Source organism: Bos indicus, chromosome 7, assembly GCF_029378745.1.
Source record: "Bos indicus isolate NIAB-ARS_2022 breed Sahiwal x Tharparkar chromosome 7, NIAB-ARS_B.indTharparkar_mat_pri_1.0, whole genome shotgun sequence".
In the NCBI taxonomy this organism is placed as follows: domain Eukaryota; kingdom Metazoa; phylum Chordata; class Mammalia; order Artiodactyla; family Bovidae; genus Bos; species Bos indicus.
In genome coordinates this window covers 47381497-47395162 of record NC_091766.1, presented here as the reverse complement: position 1 = coordinate 47395162, position 13666 = coordinate 47381497, and the positions used below count along the sequence as shown (strand labels likewise).

Genomic DNA, 13666 nt, shown 5'->3' with positions numbered 1-13666 from the left:
AGAGTTATAGCATTTATTGAGGACCCACTTAGATGTCAGGAACTGTATAGACATTTTACAGTATAAACTTCAGTTCTTGCAATAGCCCCATGGAAAGGTTATTTTTGTTGTTCCTATTTTATTGATGAAGAAACAGGTTTTCATGGCATGGTTTATAATGTTCCCAGAAATACAGGATTGCCTTGGATAGCAAGGGATCCTTGTTCAACATGAAATGAAAACCATGCAGAATGGCATAGCCTTTATGTTCCCAGGCTTTAGAGTTAGGGAGACCTGAACTCAAATCCTACTTCTGCAGCTTACTGTAAGGACTTGTTTGCTTAATTTTTCTGACCCTCAATTTTCCTTTATGTAAAAGTGGGATAATGCATATGTCAGAAAGTTTGTGTTGAGGATTAAATAAGATAGTACACATGAAGAATTTTTCACTGTGTCCTGAAATATTAAATGCTCACTGATAGTAACAGTTATTATCACTAGTACCTCTGGGGTCATTTTCTTGCTCATTATATCTTCTATACTAAAGGAGAAAGATGAGTGGGGGAGAAGAAACAATAGATATGTGTTGTTACCAGTCAATTAGCTGGACATTACAGTGGCAGCTGCTACATCATGAAGGTTTGAGTGTCAAATGTCCCTGTTATATGAAAGCCACATGGTGCTGTGACCACTGAGTCTTGATCCAGTGCAGTAATGATATGCAGAAGGTTACCCCCTTAACATAAACGTGGAGTTGTTGCCCATATTCAATGTAGATTGAGGTAGGCAGATTATGTTAAATGTAAATGTGGGAAACCGCACCCCCCCCATTAAGAAATGGAGTCTTGTAGTATTACAAATCATCCCCTCTTCATTTAGCAAATCCAGACATTTTTAAAACATGGGCTTGTATATTTTCTCTTCTATGCTGCTCAGGGTTCGTTAAGGAAAGATGAGAGAATCTTGATACTGCATTGAATACTTTTCTTAGGGCGGTGATTCAAGCCACAGTACTGTTCACTCGTGACTTCTGCTCCCTTTATGGATTGTATTAAAGTCGCACCCAGCCCAAAGCTTTGCACTTTATTGCCCTTGCGTTGCGGTTCACCCTGTGCCCTTGAAATCTTTTTCATCTCAAAGGCTTGGCTTGTACCCCAGTTATGGAGGCAGAGTGCCCTCTAGTGGTCATCCAAGCAGTGGTTCCTTCTAACTTTTACAGCACCAAGAAAGGCAGGTGTTTTTCAGGTTGCAATTTTTTTTCCTAGAAACAGCTGCAAGAGGAAGAAAATCCCTTTGTCTCAATTGTCGAATTTGCTTTTACAACCATCAAAACTCTTAAAAGCCAATCAAAGTTGAATCAGTTCAGTAAATTCGCTCAGTCATGTCCAACACTTTGTGACCCCATGGACTGCAGCACACCAGGCCTCCCTGTCCATCACCAACTCTCAGAGTTTACTCAAACTCATGTCCATTGAGTCGGTGATGCCATCCAACCATTTCATCCTCTGTCATCCCCTTCTCCTCCTGCCTTCAGTCTTTCCCAGCATCAGAGTCTTTTCAAATGAGTCAGTTCTTCACATCAGGTGGCCAAACTACTGGAGTTTTAGCTTCAGCATCAGTCCTTCCAATGAATATTCAGGACTGATTTCCTTTTGGATGGACTGGTTGGATCTCCTTGCTGTCCAAAAGACTCTCAAGAGTCTTCTCCAACACCGCAGTTAAAAAGCATCAGTTCTTCGGCCCTCAGCTTCCTTTATAGTTCAACTCTCACATCCATACATGACTACTGGAAAAACCATAGCTTTAACTAGATGAACCTTTGTTAAAATGTAATGTCTCTGCTTTTTAATATGCTGTCTAGGTTGGTCATAACTTTTCTTCCAAGGAGCAAGTATCTTTTAATTTCATGGCTGCAGTCACCATCTGCAGTGATTTTGGAGCCCCCCAAAAAATAAAGTCTGATACTGCTTCTACTGTTTCCCCATCTATTTGCCATGAAGTGATGGGACCAAGTGCCGTAATCTTAGTTTTCTGAATGTTGAGTTTTAAGCCAAATTTTTCACTCTCCTCTTTCACTTTCATCAAGAGGCTCTTTAGTTCTTTGCTTTCTGCCATAAGGGTGGTGTCATCTGCATATCTGAGGTCATTGATATTTCTCCCAGCAATCTTGATTCCAGCTTGTGCTTCTTCCAGTCCAGCATTTCTTATGATGTACTCTGCGTATAAGTTAAATAAACAGGGTGACAATATACAGCCTTGATGTACTCCTTTCCCAACTTGGAACCAGTCTGTTGTTCCATGTCCACTTCTAACTGTTGCTTCTTGACCTGCATACAGATTTCCCAGGAGGCAGGTCAGGTGGTCTGGCATTCCCATCTCTTGAAGAATTTTCCACAGTTTGTTGTGATCCATACAGTCAAAGGCTTTGGCATAGTCAATAAAGTAGATGCTTTTGAATACTTTTCACTAAAACTTCTGACTGGGTCACTAGGATCTGATAACAGCTATCTTAGTAGATTATCTTAATAGGTAACAGCTATCTTAACAGGTTACAGGAGTGACTTTTATTATTACAGCTGAGGTTTAAAATAATAAATTATCAGATCAGATCAGATCAGTCGCTCAGTCGTGTCCAACTCTTTGCGACCCCATGAATTGCAGCACGCCAGGCCTCCCTGTCCATCACCAACTCCCGGAGTTCACTCAGACTCATGTCCATCGAGTCAGTGATGCCATCCAGCCATTTCATCCTCTGTCGTCCCATACTCCTCTTGCCCCCAATCCCTCTCAGCATCAGAGTCTTTTCCAATGAGTCAATTCTTTGCATGAGGTGGCCAAAGTACTGGAGTTTCAGCTTTAACATCATTCCTTCCAAAGAAATCCCAGGGCTGATCTCCTTCAGAATGGACTGGTTGGATCACCTTGCAGTCCAAGGGACTCTCAAGAGTCTTCTCCAACACCACAGTTCAAAAGCATCAATTCTTCAGCGCTCAGCCTTCTTCACAGTCCAACTCTCACATCCATACATGACCACAGGAAAAACCATAGCCTTAACTAGACGGACCTTTGTTGGCAAAGTAATGTCTCTGCTTTTGAATATGCTATCTAGGTTGGACATAACTTTCCTTCTAAGGAGTAAGCGTCTTTTAATTTCATGGCTGCAGTCACCATCTACAGTGATTTTGGAGCCCAAAAAAATAAAGTCTGACACTGTTTCCACTGTTTCCCCATCTATTTCCCATGAAGTGATGGGACCAGATGCCACGATCTTAGTTTTCTGAATGTTGAGCTTTAAGCCAACTTTTTCACTCTCCACTTTCACTTTCATCAAGAGGCTTTTGAGTTCCTCTTCACTTTCTGCCATAAGGGTGGTGTCATCTGCATATCTGAGGTTATTGATTCCAGCTTGTGTTTCTTCCAGTCCAGCGTTTCTCATGATGTACTCTGCATAGAAGTTAAATAAGCAGGGTGACAGTATACAGCCTTGACGTACTCCTTTTCCTATTTGAAACCAGTCTATTGTTCCATGTCCAGTTCTAACTGTTGCTTCCTGACCTGCATACAGGTTTCTCAAGAGGCAGGTCAGGTGGTCTGGTATTCCCATCTCTTTCAGAATTTTCCACAGTTTATTGTGATCCACACAGTCAAAGGCTTTGGCATAGTCAATAAAGCAGAAATAGATGCTTTTAGGGAGAGATAAAAACAAAATTCCTTTTGGCGTCTGTTTGAAGAATCTGAGTCCTATTTCATGCTATCCAAATGTGCTATTTATCTATAGAGAGGGCAACAGATGTATTGGAAAAATATCATTTGGTCCCCTACTTCTCTGAGTTATGACCTTGATGAGGACACAAAGTCCATAAACGTATCTATTTCCATTTATAATTTAGAATGCACTACATGAAACTGGCAAGTAGAGGCCTGGCTTCCCTTACTAAAGATCTCTTACCGCCCTTTATTATTGTAATTGTTTAACAGAGTCTATGCAAATAAAGAACAAAATCCTTCCTCTTCCATCTCCCTTGGGGGCCAAAAATCAGTATGTAATATCCTTACTATTTGCATTTATCTGGCTCTGAAAAGGACCCCATACCCCAAATCCAATCTTTAGAATGGCAATAATAGTACCTACTCTACAGGGCTGTTGTGAAAATTACAGCTAATGTAAGTGTAAGGGCTAATTTAGGTTTCTCTGTGTTTCTCCATTTAAGTTTCACTTAGTATTTCTCAACAGGGATGCAGTTGACTTGTTCAGCAGGGCAGTCCTCATGGAGCAGGTCTGTCTGGAACACTGCAGGATATTAGCATCCCAATAGAACTCCCAGTCAATCACTGAGATGACCACGGATGCCCCCCAACACATACCATCCTAGGAGGAAGGTGCCACTGTCACTTGAAAATCACTGTTTTCTGTCTTGACACATAGTAGGCAGCTTACTAAAGAAAGTTGCTGCTCTCTGCACCATCAAAACTACAACAGGAATACTGTACAAGTTTGCTCCGCTGTAGGAACACACGCATGGTGGTGCAGACCCTCGCCAGTGACCACAAGCAGGATGTCCCCAGCACAGGACAGGCCCCAGGACTCTTGCCACGAGGAACAGGGATGCCATAGCAATCCTGGATGACTGGTCACCACTTTTGGGTCCTTAGCTCACCCAAGGAGCAACTCCCAGACACACACTGTCTGGGAAACAAAACCCAGGAGCATCTTCTCAGGCAAGAACCTTCAGATTCCTGTCCCCCATGTGTGTCGTCACTTCAGTCCTGTCTGACTCTTTGTGATCCTATGGACTGTAGCACTCCAGGCTCCTCTATCCGTGGGGATTCTCCAGGCAAGAATCCTGGAGTAGGTTGTCATGCACTCCTCTAGGGGATCTTCCCGACCCAGGGATCGAACGCGTGTCTCCTGTGACTCCTGCATTACAGCCACATTCTTTACCACTGAGCCACCAGGGAAGCCCCTTCCTGGCCCCATGTGAGCTCATTTGTTCTGATTTATGGCTAAACTTGTGGTTAGGATTTCATTCAATCATTTAACAAGTATTTAGCAGCACCTGCTGTAGGCTAGACCCTTGTCCCCAGGGAGCCCTGGGTGGTCTGCAATTTGTTTTCCAGCTAAGTACTTTACATATATGATTTTATTTCATCCTCATCATAGTTCTGTAAGGTTGATATTATCCCCAGTTTGCAGATGGGGAAAATGAAGCTTACAAGGTTCACTGGACAGCCTCTTCAATAAGTGGTGCTGGGTAAACTGGACAGCTACATGTCAAAGAATGAAATTAGAACATTCTCTAACACCATATGCAAGAATAAACTCGAAATGGATCAAAGGCCTACATGAAAGGCTGGACACCATAAAGCCCTTGGAGGAAAACATAGGCAGAACATTCTTTGACATAAATTATAGCAATATCTTTTTTTGGTCCACCTTCTAAAGTAATGAAAATAAAAACATAAATAAGTAAATGGGACCCAGTTCAACTTAAAAGCTTCTGTACAGCAAAGGGAACCATCAACAACATGAAAACACAATCCACAGAATGGGAGAAAATATTTGCAAATAATGCAAATGACAAGGGATTAATCTCCAAAACATACAAAAGCTCATGCAGCTCTATGTCATAAAAACAACCCAATCAAAAACTGGGCAGAAGATCTAAGTAGACAGCTCTCCAGAGAAAAAATACAGATGGCCATAAAGCACATAAAAAGATGCTCAACATCACTGATTATCAGAGAAATACAAATCAAAACTACAATGAGGTATTACCTCACACCAGTCAGAATTTTGTTGTTGTTCAGTCACTCAGTCATGTCTGACTCTTCGCGACCCCATGGACTGCAGCATGCCAGGCTTCCCCTGTCCTTCACCATCTCCCAGAGCTTGCTCAAACTCATGTTCATTGAGTCAGTGATGCCATCCAGCCATCTCATCCTCTGTTGTCCCCTTCTCCTCCTGCCTTCAATCTTTCCCAGCATCAGCATCTTTTACAATGAGTCGGGTCTTCGTATCAGGTGGCCAAAGTATTGGAGTTTTAGCTTCAGCCTCAGTCCTTCCAATGAATATTCAGGACTGACTTCCTTTAGGATGGACTGACTTGATCTCCTTGCAGTCCAAGGGACTCTCAAGAGTCTTCTCCAACACCACAGTTCAAAAGCATCAGTTCTTTGGCACTCAGCTTTCTTTATGGTCCAACTCTCACATCCATACAAGACTACTGGAAAACCATAGCTTTGACTAGATGGACCTCTGTTGGCAAAGTAATGTCTCTGCTTTATAATATGCTGTCTAGGTTGGTCATAGCTTTTCTTCCAAGGAGCAAGTGTCTTTTAATTTCATGGCTGCAGTCATGAAATTAATCACCTACAGTGATTTTGGAGCTCCCAAAAATTAAGTCTCTCACTGTTTCCATGGTTTCCCCATCTATTTGCCATGAAGTGATGGGACCAGATGCCACGATCTTAGTTTTTTGAATGTTGAGCTTTAAGCCAGCTTTTTCTCTCTCCTCTTTCACCTTCATCAAGAGGGTCTTTAGTTCCTCTTCACCTTCTACCATAAGGGTGGTGTCATCCTCATATCTGAGGTTATTGATATATATCTCCCTGCGATCTTGATTCCAGCTTGTGCTTCATCCAGCCCAGCATTTCACATGATGTACTCTGCATATAAGTTAAATAAGCAAGGTGACAATATACAGCCTTGACGTACTCTTGTCCCAATTTGGAACCAGTCGATTGTTCCATGTCTGGTTCTAACTGTTGCTTCTTGACCTGCATACAGGTTACTCAGGAGGCAGATCAGGTGGTCTGGTACTCCCATCTCTTTAAAATTTTCCAGTTTGTTGTGATCCACACAGTCAAAGGCTTTAGCATAGTCAATGAAGCAAAAGTAGATGTTTTTCTGGAATTCTCTTGCTTTTTCGATGATCCAGCGGATGTTGGCAATTTGATCTCTGGTTCCTCTGCCTTTCCTAAATTTAGCTTGAACATCTGGAAGTTCTCGGTTCATGTACTGCTGAAACCTAGCTTGGAGAGTTTTGAGCATTACTTTGCTAGCGTGTAAAATGAGTGGGATTGTGTAGTAGTTTGAACATTCTTTGGCATTGCCTTTCTTTGAGGTTGAAATGAAAACTGACCTTTTCCAGTCAGAATGGCCATCATCAAAGGTCTGTAAACAACAAATGCTGGAGAGTGTGAAAAAAAGGGAACCCACCTACATTGATAGTAGGAATATAAATGGGTACAATCACTAACTAGGAATAAAACTACCATATGACCCAACAATCCCACTACTGGGCGTATACCCTGAAGAAGCCATAATTGAAAAAGACACATGTACTGCAGTGTTCACTGCAGCACTATTTACAATAGCTAGGACATGGAAGCCACCTAAATGTCCATCAACAGATGCAGATGAATGAATAAAGAATTTGTGGTACATACAATGGGATATTACTCAGCCATAAAAAGGAACACATTTGAGTCCATTCTAATGAAGTAGATGAACCTAGAGCCTATTGTATGGAGTGAAGTAAGTCAGAAAAACAAATATTGTATATTAATGCATATATAGGGAACTGATGGCACTGATGAAACTATTTTCAGGGCAGCAATATAGACACAGGCATAGAGAACAGATCTGTGGGCACAGTGGGGGAAGGAGAGGGTGGGACAGATTGGGAGAGTAGCATTGAAACATATACGTATCCATGTGCAAAATTAGATAGCCAGTGGAAACTCGCTGTATGACACAGGGAGCTCCAGTCAGGTGCTCTGTAACAACCGAGAGTTGCGGGTGGGTGGGAGGCAGAGGGAGGTTTTCAGGAGGGAGGGGACATATGTATACCTGTGACTGATTCATGCTGATATATGGCAGAAACCAACACAATATTGTAATGCAATTATCCTCCAATTAAAAAACAAAGGTAAAATGAAAAAAAAAAAAATACCTTAGAACTACCATATAATCCAGCAACCCCACTCCTGGTCACATACACAGAGAAAACCCTAATTTGAAAAGATACATGCACCCCAATGTTCATTGCAGCACGATTCACAATAGTCATGACATGGAAGCAACCTAAACATCTGTTGATAGAGGAATGAATAAAGAAATTGTGGTTCAGTTCAGTTCAGTTCAGTCGCTCAGTCATGTCCGACTCTTTGGACTCTATGAACTGCAGCACGCCAGGCCTCCCTGTCCATCACCAACTCCCGGAGTTCACTCAGACTCACATCCATCGAGTCAGTGATGCCATCCAGCCATCTCATCCTCTGTCGTCCCCTTCTCCTCCTGCCCCCAATCCCTCCCAGCATCAGAGTCTTTTCCAATGAGTCAACTCTTCGCATGAGGTGGCCAAAGTACTGGAGTTTCAGCTTCAGCATCATTCCTTCCGAAGAAATCCCAGGGCTGATCTCCTTCACAATGGACTAGTTGGATCTCCTTGCAGTCCAAGGGACTCTCAAGAGTCTTCTCCAACACCACAGTTCAAAAGCATCAATTCTTCAGTGCTCAGCCTTCATAGTCCAACTCTCACATCCATACATGACCATAGGAAAAACCATAGCCTTGACTAGAAGGACCTTTGTTGGCAAAGTAATGTCTCTGCTTTTGAATATGCTCTCTAGGTGGGTCATAACTTTCCTTCCAAGGAGTAAGCGTCTTTTAATTTCATGGCTGCAGTCACCATCTGCAGTGATTTTGTGGTACATATACACAATGGACTGTTACTGAGCCATAAAAAAGGAAATAATGCCATTTACTGCAATATAGATGGATCTAGAGATTATCATACTAGGTATGTCAAAGAAAGACAAATATCATATAACACTCATATGTGGAATCTAATTTTTTTAAAGATACAAATCAAGTTATTTATAAAATAGAAGCAGACTTACAGATATCAAATACAAACTTATGGTTACCAAAGAGGAGAGGGACAAATCAGGAGCTTGGAATGAAAATAAGAAAAGGCAGAGGAACCAGAGACCAAATTGCCAACATCCACTGGATCATGGAAAAAGCAAGAGAGTTCCAGAAAAACATCTATTTCTGCTTTATTGACTATGCCAAAGCCTTTGACTGTGTGGATCACAATAAACTGTGGAAAATTCTGAAAGAGATGGGAATACCAGACCACCTGACCTGCCTCTTGAGAAACCTGTATGCAGGTCAGGAAGCAACAGTTAGAACTGGACATGGAACAACAGACTGGTTCCAAATAGGAAAAGGAGTACGTCAAGGCTGTATACTGTCACCCTGCTTATTTAACTTCTATGCAGAGTACATCATGAGAAACGCTGGACTGGAAGAAACACAAGCTGGAATCAAGATTGCTGGGAGAAATATCAATAACCTCAGATATGCAGATGACACCACCCTTATGGCAGAAAGTGAAGAGGAACTCAAAAGCCTCTTGATGAAAGTGAAAGTGGAGTGTGAAAAAGTTGGCTTAAAGCTCAACATTCAGAAAACAAATATCATGGCATCCGGTCCCATCACTTCATGGGAAATAGATGGGGAAATAGTGGAAACAGTGTCAGACTTTACTTTTTTGGGCTCCAAAATCACTGTAGATGGTGACTGCAGCCATGAAATTAAAAGACGCTTACTCCTTGGAAGGAAAGTTATGTCCAACCTAGATAGCATATTCAAAAGCAGAGACATTACTTTGCCAACAAAGGTCCGTCTAGTCAAGGCTATGGTTTTTCCTGTGGTCATGTATGGATGTGAGAGTTGGACTGTGAAGAAGGCTGAGCGCTGAAGAATTGATGCTTTTGAACTGTGGTATTGGAGAAGACTCTTGAGAGTCCCTTGGACTGCAAGAAGATCCAACTAGTCCATTGTGAAGGAGATCAGCCCTGGGATTTCTTTGGAAGGAATGATGCTGAAGCTGAAACTCCAGTACTTTGGCCACCTCATGCGAAGAGTTGACTCATTGGAAAAGACTCTGATGCTGGGAGGGATTGGGGGCAGGAGGAGAAGGGGACGACAGAGGATGAGATGGCTGGACAGCATCACTGACTTGATGGACGTGAGTCTGAGTGAACTCCGGGAGTTGGTGATGGACAGGGAGGCCTGGTGTGCTGCGATTCATGGGGGCGCGAAGAGTCGGACACGACTCAGCAACTGAACTGAACTCAACTGAACTGATATATAAGATAGATGCTGTACAGTAGGGAACTCCACCCAATATTCTGTGATAACCTATATGAGAAGAGAATATTAAAAAAAATATGTATGACTGAATCACTTTGCTGTATACTTGAGACTAACACAACATTATAAATTAACTATACTCCAATAAAATTAAAATATTTTAAAAAAATTTAAGTGATAATAAAAGATTTCAAAGGAAAAAAAGTGTTAGCCACTGTCTAGAAATGCCACTTTCAACCTCAGGTCTTCCTAGGTCATGCCTAGGTCTATGCTCCTCACCACCACCTTCTTGTGATGGGACAGCCCCTGCTTATAGAGCTCCAACCCCTGGGAAGGAAGACAGGCTAACAAGCAGCATGGTCAGGGCCATGACAAGAGAGTACACAGGCTGCCGTGGGAGCAGAGAGGGGGACAGGGAGGCTGCCCAGGAGGTGGGGCAGGGTTGTGGTGGAGGGGGCACACAGCACTTCCCAAAAGAGATGACACTAGAGCAGAGTCTTAAAGGAAGACTGCCCATTCTAAAGGAGATCAGTCCTGGGTGTTCTTTGGAAGGACTGATACTAAAGCTGAAACTCCAATACTTTGGCCACCTCATGCGAAGAGTTGACTCATTGGAAAAGACTCTGATGCTGGGAGGGATTGTGGGCAGGAGGAAAAGGGAATGACAGAGGATGAGATGGCTGCATGGCATCACCAACTCAATGGACATGGGTTTGGGTGAACTCTGGGAGTTGGTGATGGACAGGAGGCCTGGTGTGCTGCAATTCGTGGGGTCGCAGAGTCAGACATGACTGAGAGACTGAACTGAACTGAAAAAATGTAAAAACCATTCTTAACTCATGGGCCCTACAAAAATAGGCCATAGGACATAGTTTGACTACCCCTGACTTTCAGAGATAGAGTACTACTGCATCGGCTTCTTGTGGTTATTGAAAAAGTAAAAGATGTAAAACTTCGGAATATGTGTAGTACACAGGAAGTATAAATATTAAATGGCATGGTTACTACTATAATTGTTATATCCCCAACATCTATCTTAGCATTGGGAACATATCACGATCTCAATAAATAATTATTAAATAAATAAATATGTAAAGGAAAAAAAAAAATTAAAGGAAGACTGGGGTTGAAGTGAGGGGAGGGTGCTCTAGACAGATGAGCCAGCATATTCCAAGAGGGAGGATGGCACCTTCAGTGTACTGGGATTAAAGACAAGGGCAGGCAGACAAGTGATGAGGTCAGAGGCCTCTACAGATACCTAACTGGTTTCTCTCCCAGAGCAGATCCCGTGGCCCAGTGAGTAACCCAGCTTGTTTTCTTTCAGCCAGGGACAAGTGGTGGCCTTCAGACCCTCAGATCATATCAGAAGGGCTATACGCAATAGCTGTTGTGCTGAGCTTCTCTCGAATCGCATACATCCTGCCAGCCAACGAGAGTTTTGGGCCTCTGCAGATCTCCCTGGGGAGAACCGTGAAAGATATCTTCAAGTTTATGGTCATTTTCATCATGGTATTTGTGGCCTTCATGATTGGGATGTTCAATCTGTACTCCTACTACCGAGGTGCAAAGTACAACCCAGCGTTTACAACGTGAGTATCCCAGAGCCCTCTCCTGAGGAGCACCCCGGCTCCCCAGGCATCCTTGGCAGCCTCTTGCAGGTGATTCCTTGCAGGAGACTTGGGTTTCCTTGGCATTTCTAAAGGTTAAAGGCGACTTTAGTCAAGGGTGGTTTCAAGTTCAGGTTCTGGTATTGGAAGAACGGAAGAGCTACGTTAAACCTTCACTTACATCTTACATGCTATGTGGCCAAGAGCATGTTCCTTAACTTCTTTGAGTCTTAGTTTCCTCATCTTTAAAATTAGGCAACTAATAATACCTGCTTAATAAGGATAGTGTGAGGATTCAATAAGGTGATTTAGCTGCCACATACTAAAATAAACGGAATTATTACTATTACAATGAGCTTAATCTGTGTTACCTAGAAAGCAAAGCCCTGGGCAAGCCTTGCATGCCAACATTTCATTGGAGAGGAGGAGTTGCAATCCAAATGAACTAAGATAGAAGGAAAAAAGAAAATGGCATATGGGAGGAGGGAAAGCATATACATGTTGCCGATTGGGCCACCATCTACCAAGACCCACAACTTGGTCATGAAGGACCTCTACAGTGAGACATACAGTGCTGCATTGTAGAAGAGCCCATCAGGATAGAATTAGAAAATTTATCAGCCGCATCTTTCCCACCTGCTTTCTCTCATTAGTCAAATTTACTCAACAGGACATTCACGAACCTAACACTTCCAGGTTAGCCCCTGGGGAAGCCATATCCACACAAGTCTGCCTGTGGGCACAGCTCCACAGCTCTCCATGCCTGACTGGGCAGACCAGTGCTGTGTACAGGCAGCGAGCGAGTTCTGCAGCATCACGTGCCTCAGCAGCACAGAAGGCCCAGGCAGGGGAGGCAAGAGGAGGTGGAGTGACCTGAGACAAGGTGCTTGTCAGGCCAACTAACCTCGGGGTCCTAAAGGAGCTGCTGCAGGCAGAGCGAGCAATGCCTTGGCCTCCCCCCACCCCGCCCCCACCCCAGGGTGGGGACAGAGCTCACCAAGCCGATGTCCACAAAGACCTGGAGCTCCTCCCCTCTGGGGGATGCTGGGTGGTCTCCCGGAGGGTCCTCGGTAGCACTGAGCAGTGGTCTAGTAGAAGAATCTGGCAAATCTGAGTTTACATCCTGGCATGGTCTTTTAGTAGCTAATGACCTTAAGCCAGGGCACTTGATTGGTCTGAGCCTCTGTGTCCTCACTGGCAAAATGGAAATAAGGCTCATAAAGACCTCACAATAAGGTTCATAAATACCTTCACGAATAAACAAAGCGGTTCTGTAAAGTGCCTGAAGTCCAGTCCAGGCCCTGCCCCAGGCTCATCTCATTCCAGAATTGCTCCCAGCCTTCATGGCTTTCATCCAGAGTCTGGACGGAAGGACAGTCAGGTCTCCAGCCACAAGCAGGGCAGCTGGGACCAACAGGGCTAAACTCTTGCTGACACGGGTCCCCAAGAAGCCCCAAGGGGCCTGGAATTTTTTTTTCAACCAGTGACAAGGGTGGAGCCACACCATGCAGACTCCCTGAGCAGGTCCCACCTTCTCCCAGAGAAATCACCCTTCAAAGGAAGGTCCGTGACTTGAAGAACCCAGACAGAGTGCAATGGACCCCATGCCCCTCAGCTCTGAATCACGGACTGCACTGCTCAGCCCAAGTGGAACTGCCTAGAAAGGTGGGTCCCCTGGAGCTGCTGAAGCACAGAAGCTGTTGTTCTCTGAGACAAAGAATCAGTGTGTGTTCACAGAGAGCTGGGGCCTGGCCCAGTGCTGAGAAAGGTACCCGAGGATGGCTGGCTGTGTGTCTCAGTCCACCGCACCCTCGGCTCAGACAGACTAGGTTTCAGTCTGACAGGCTGAGCTCTTCTCTATGGTTGTGTGGTCCTGGGCGAGTACTTCATTCCCCACCCAACCCCGGCCCCAGGG

The 13666-nt window shown here is 43.9% G+C and overlaps 1 protein-coding gene across 3 annotated transcripts in view; it reads left to right on the top strand.

Annotated features, from left to right (window-relative positions):
- Nucleotides 1-13666, top strand: part of TRPC7 (transient receptor potential cation channel subfamily C member 7) — a 152503-nt gene that overhangs the window by 106899 nt on the left and 31938 nt on the right. For all 3 annotated transcript variants that reach the window (XM_070793620.1, XM_070793621.1, XM_019963648.2), the window contains one exon: nt 11469-11733. In XM_070793620.1, the coding sequence (XP_070649721.1) occupies nt 11469-11733 (265 nt within the window). The remainder of the gene's footprint in view (nt 1-11468; nt 11734-13666) is intronic.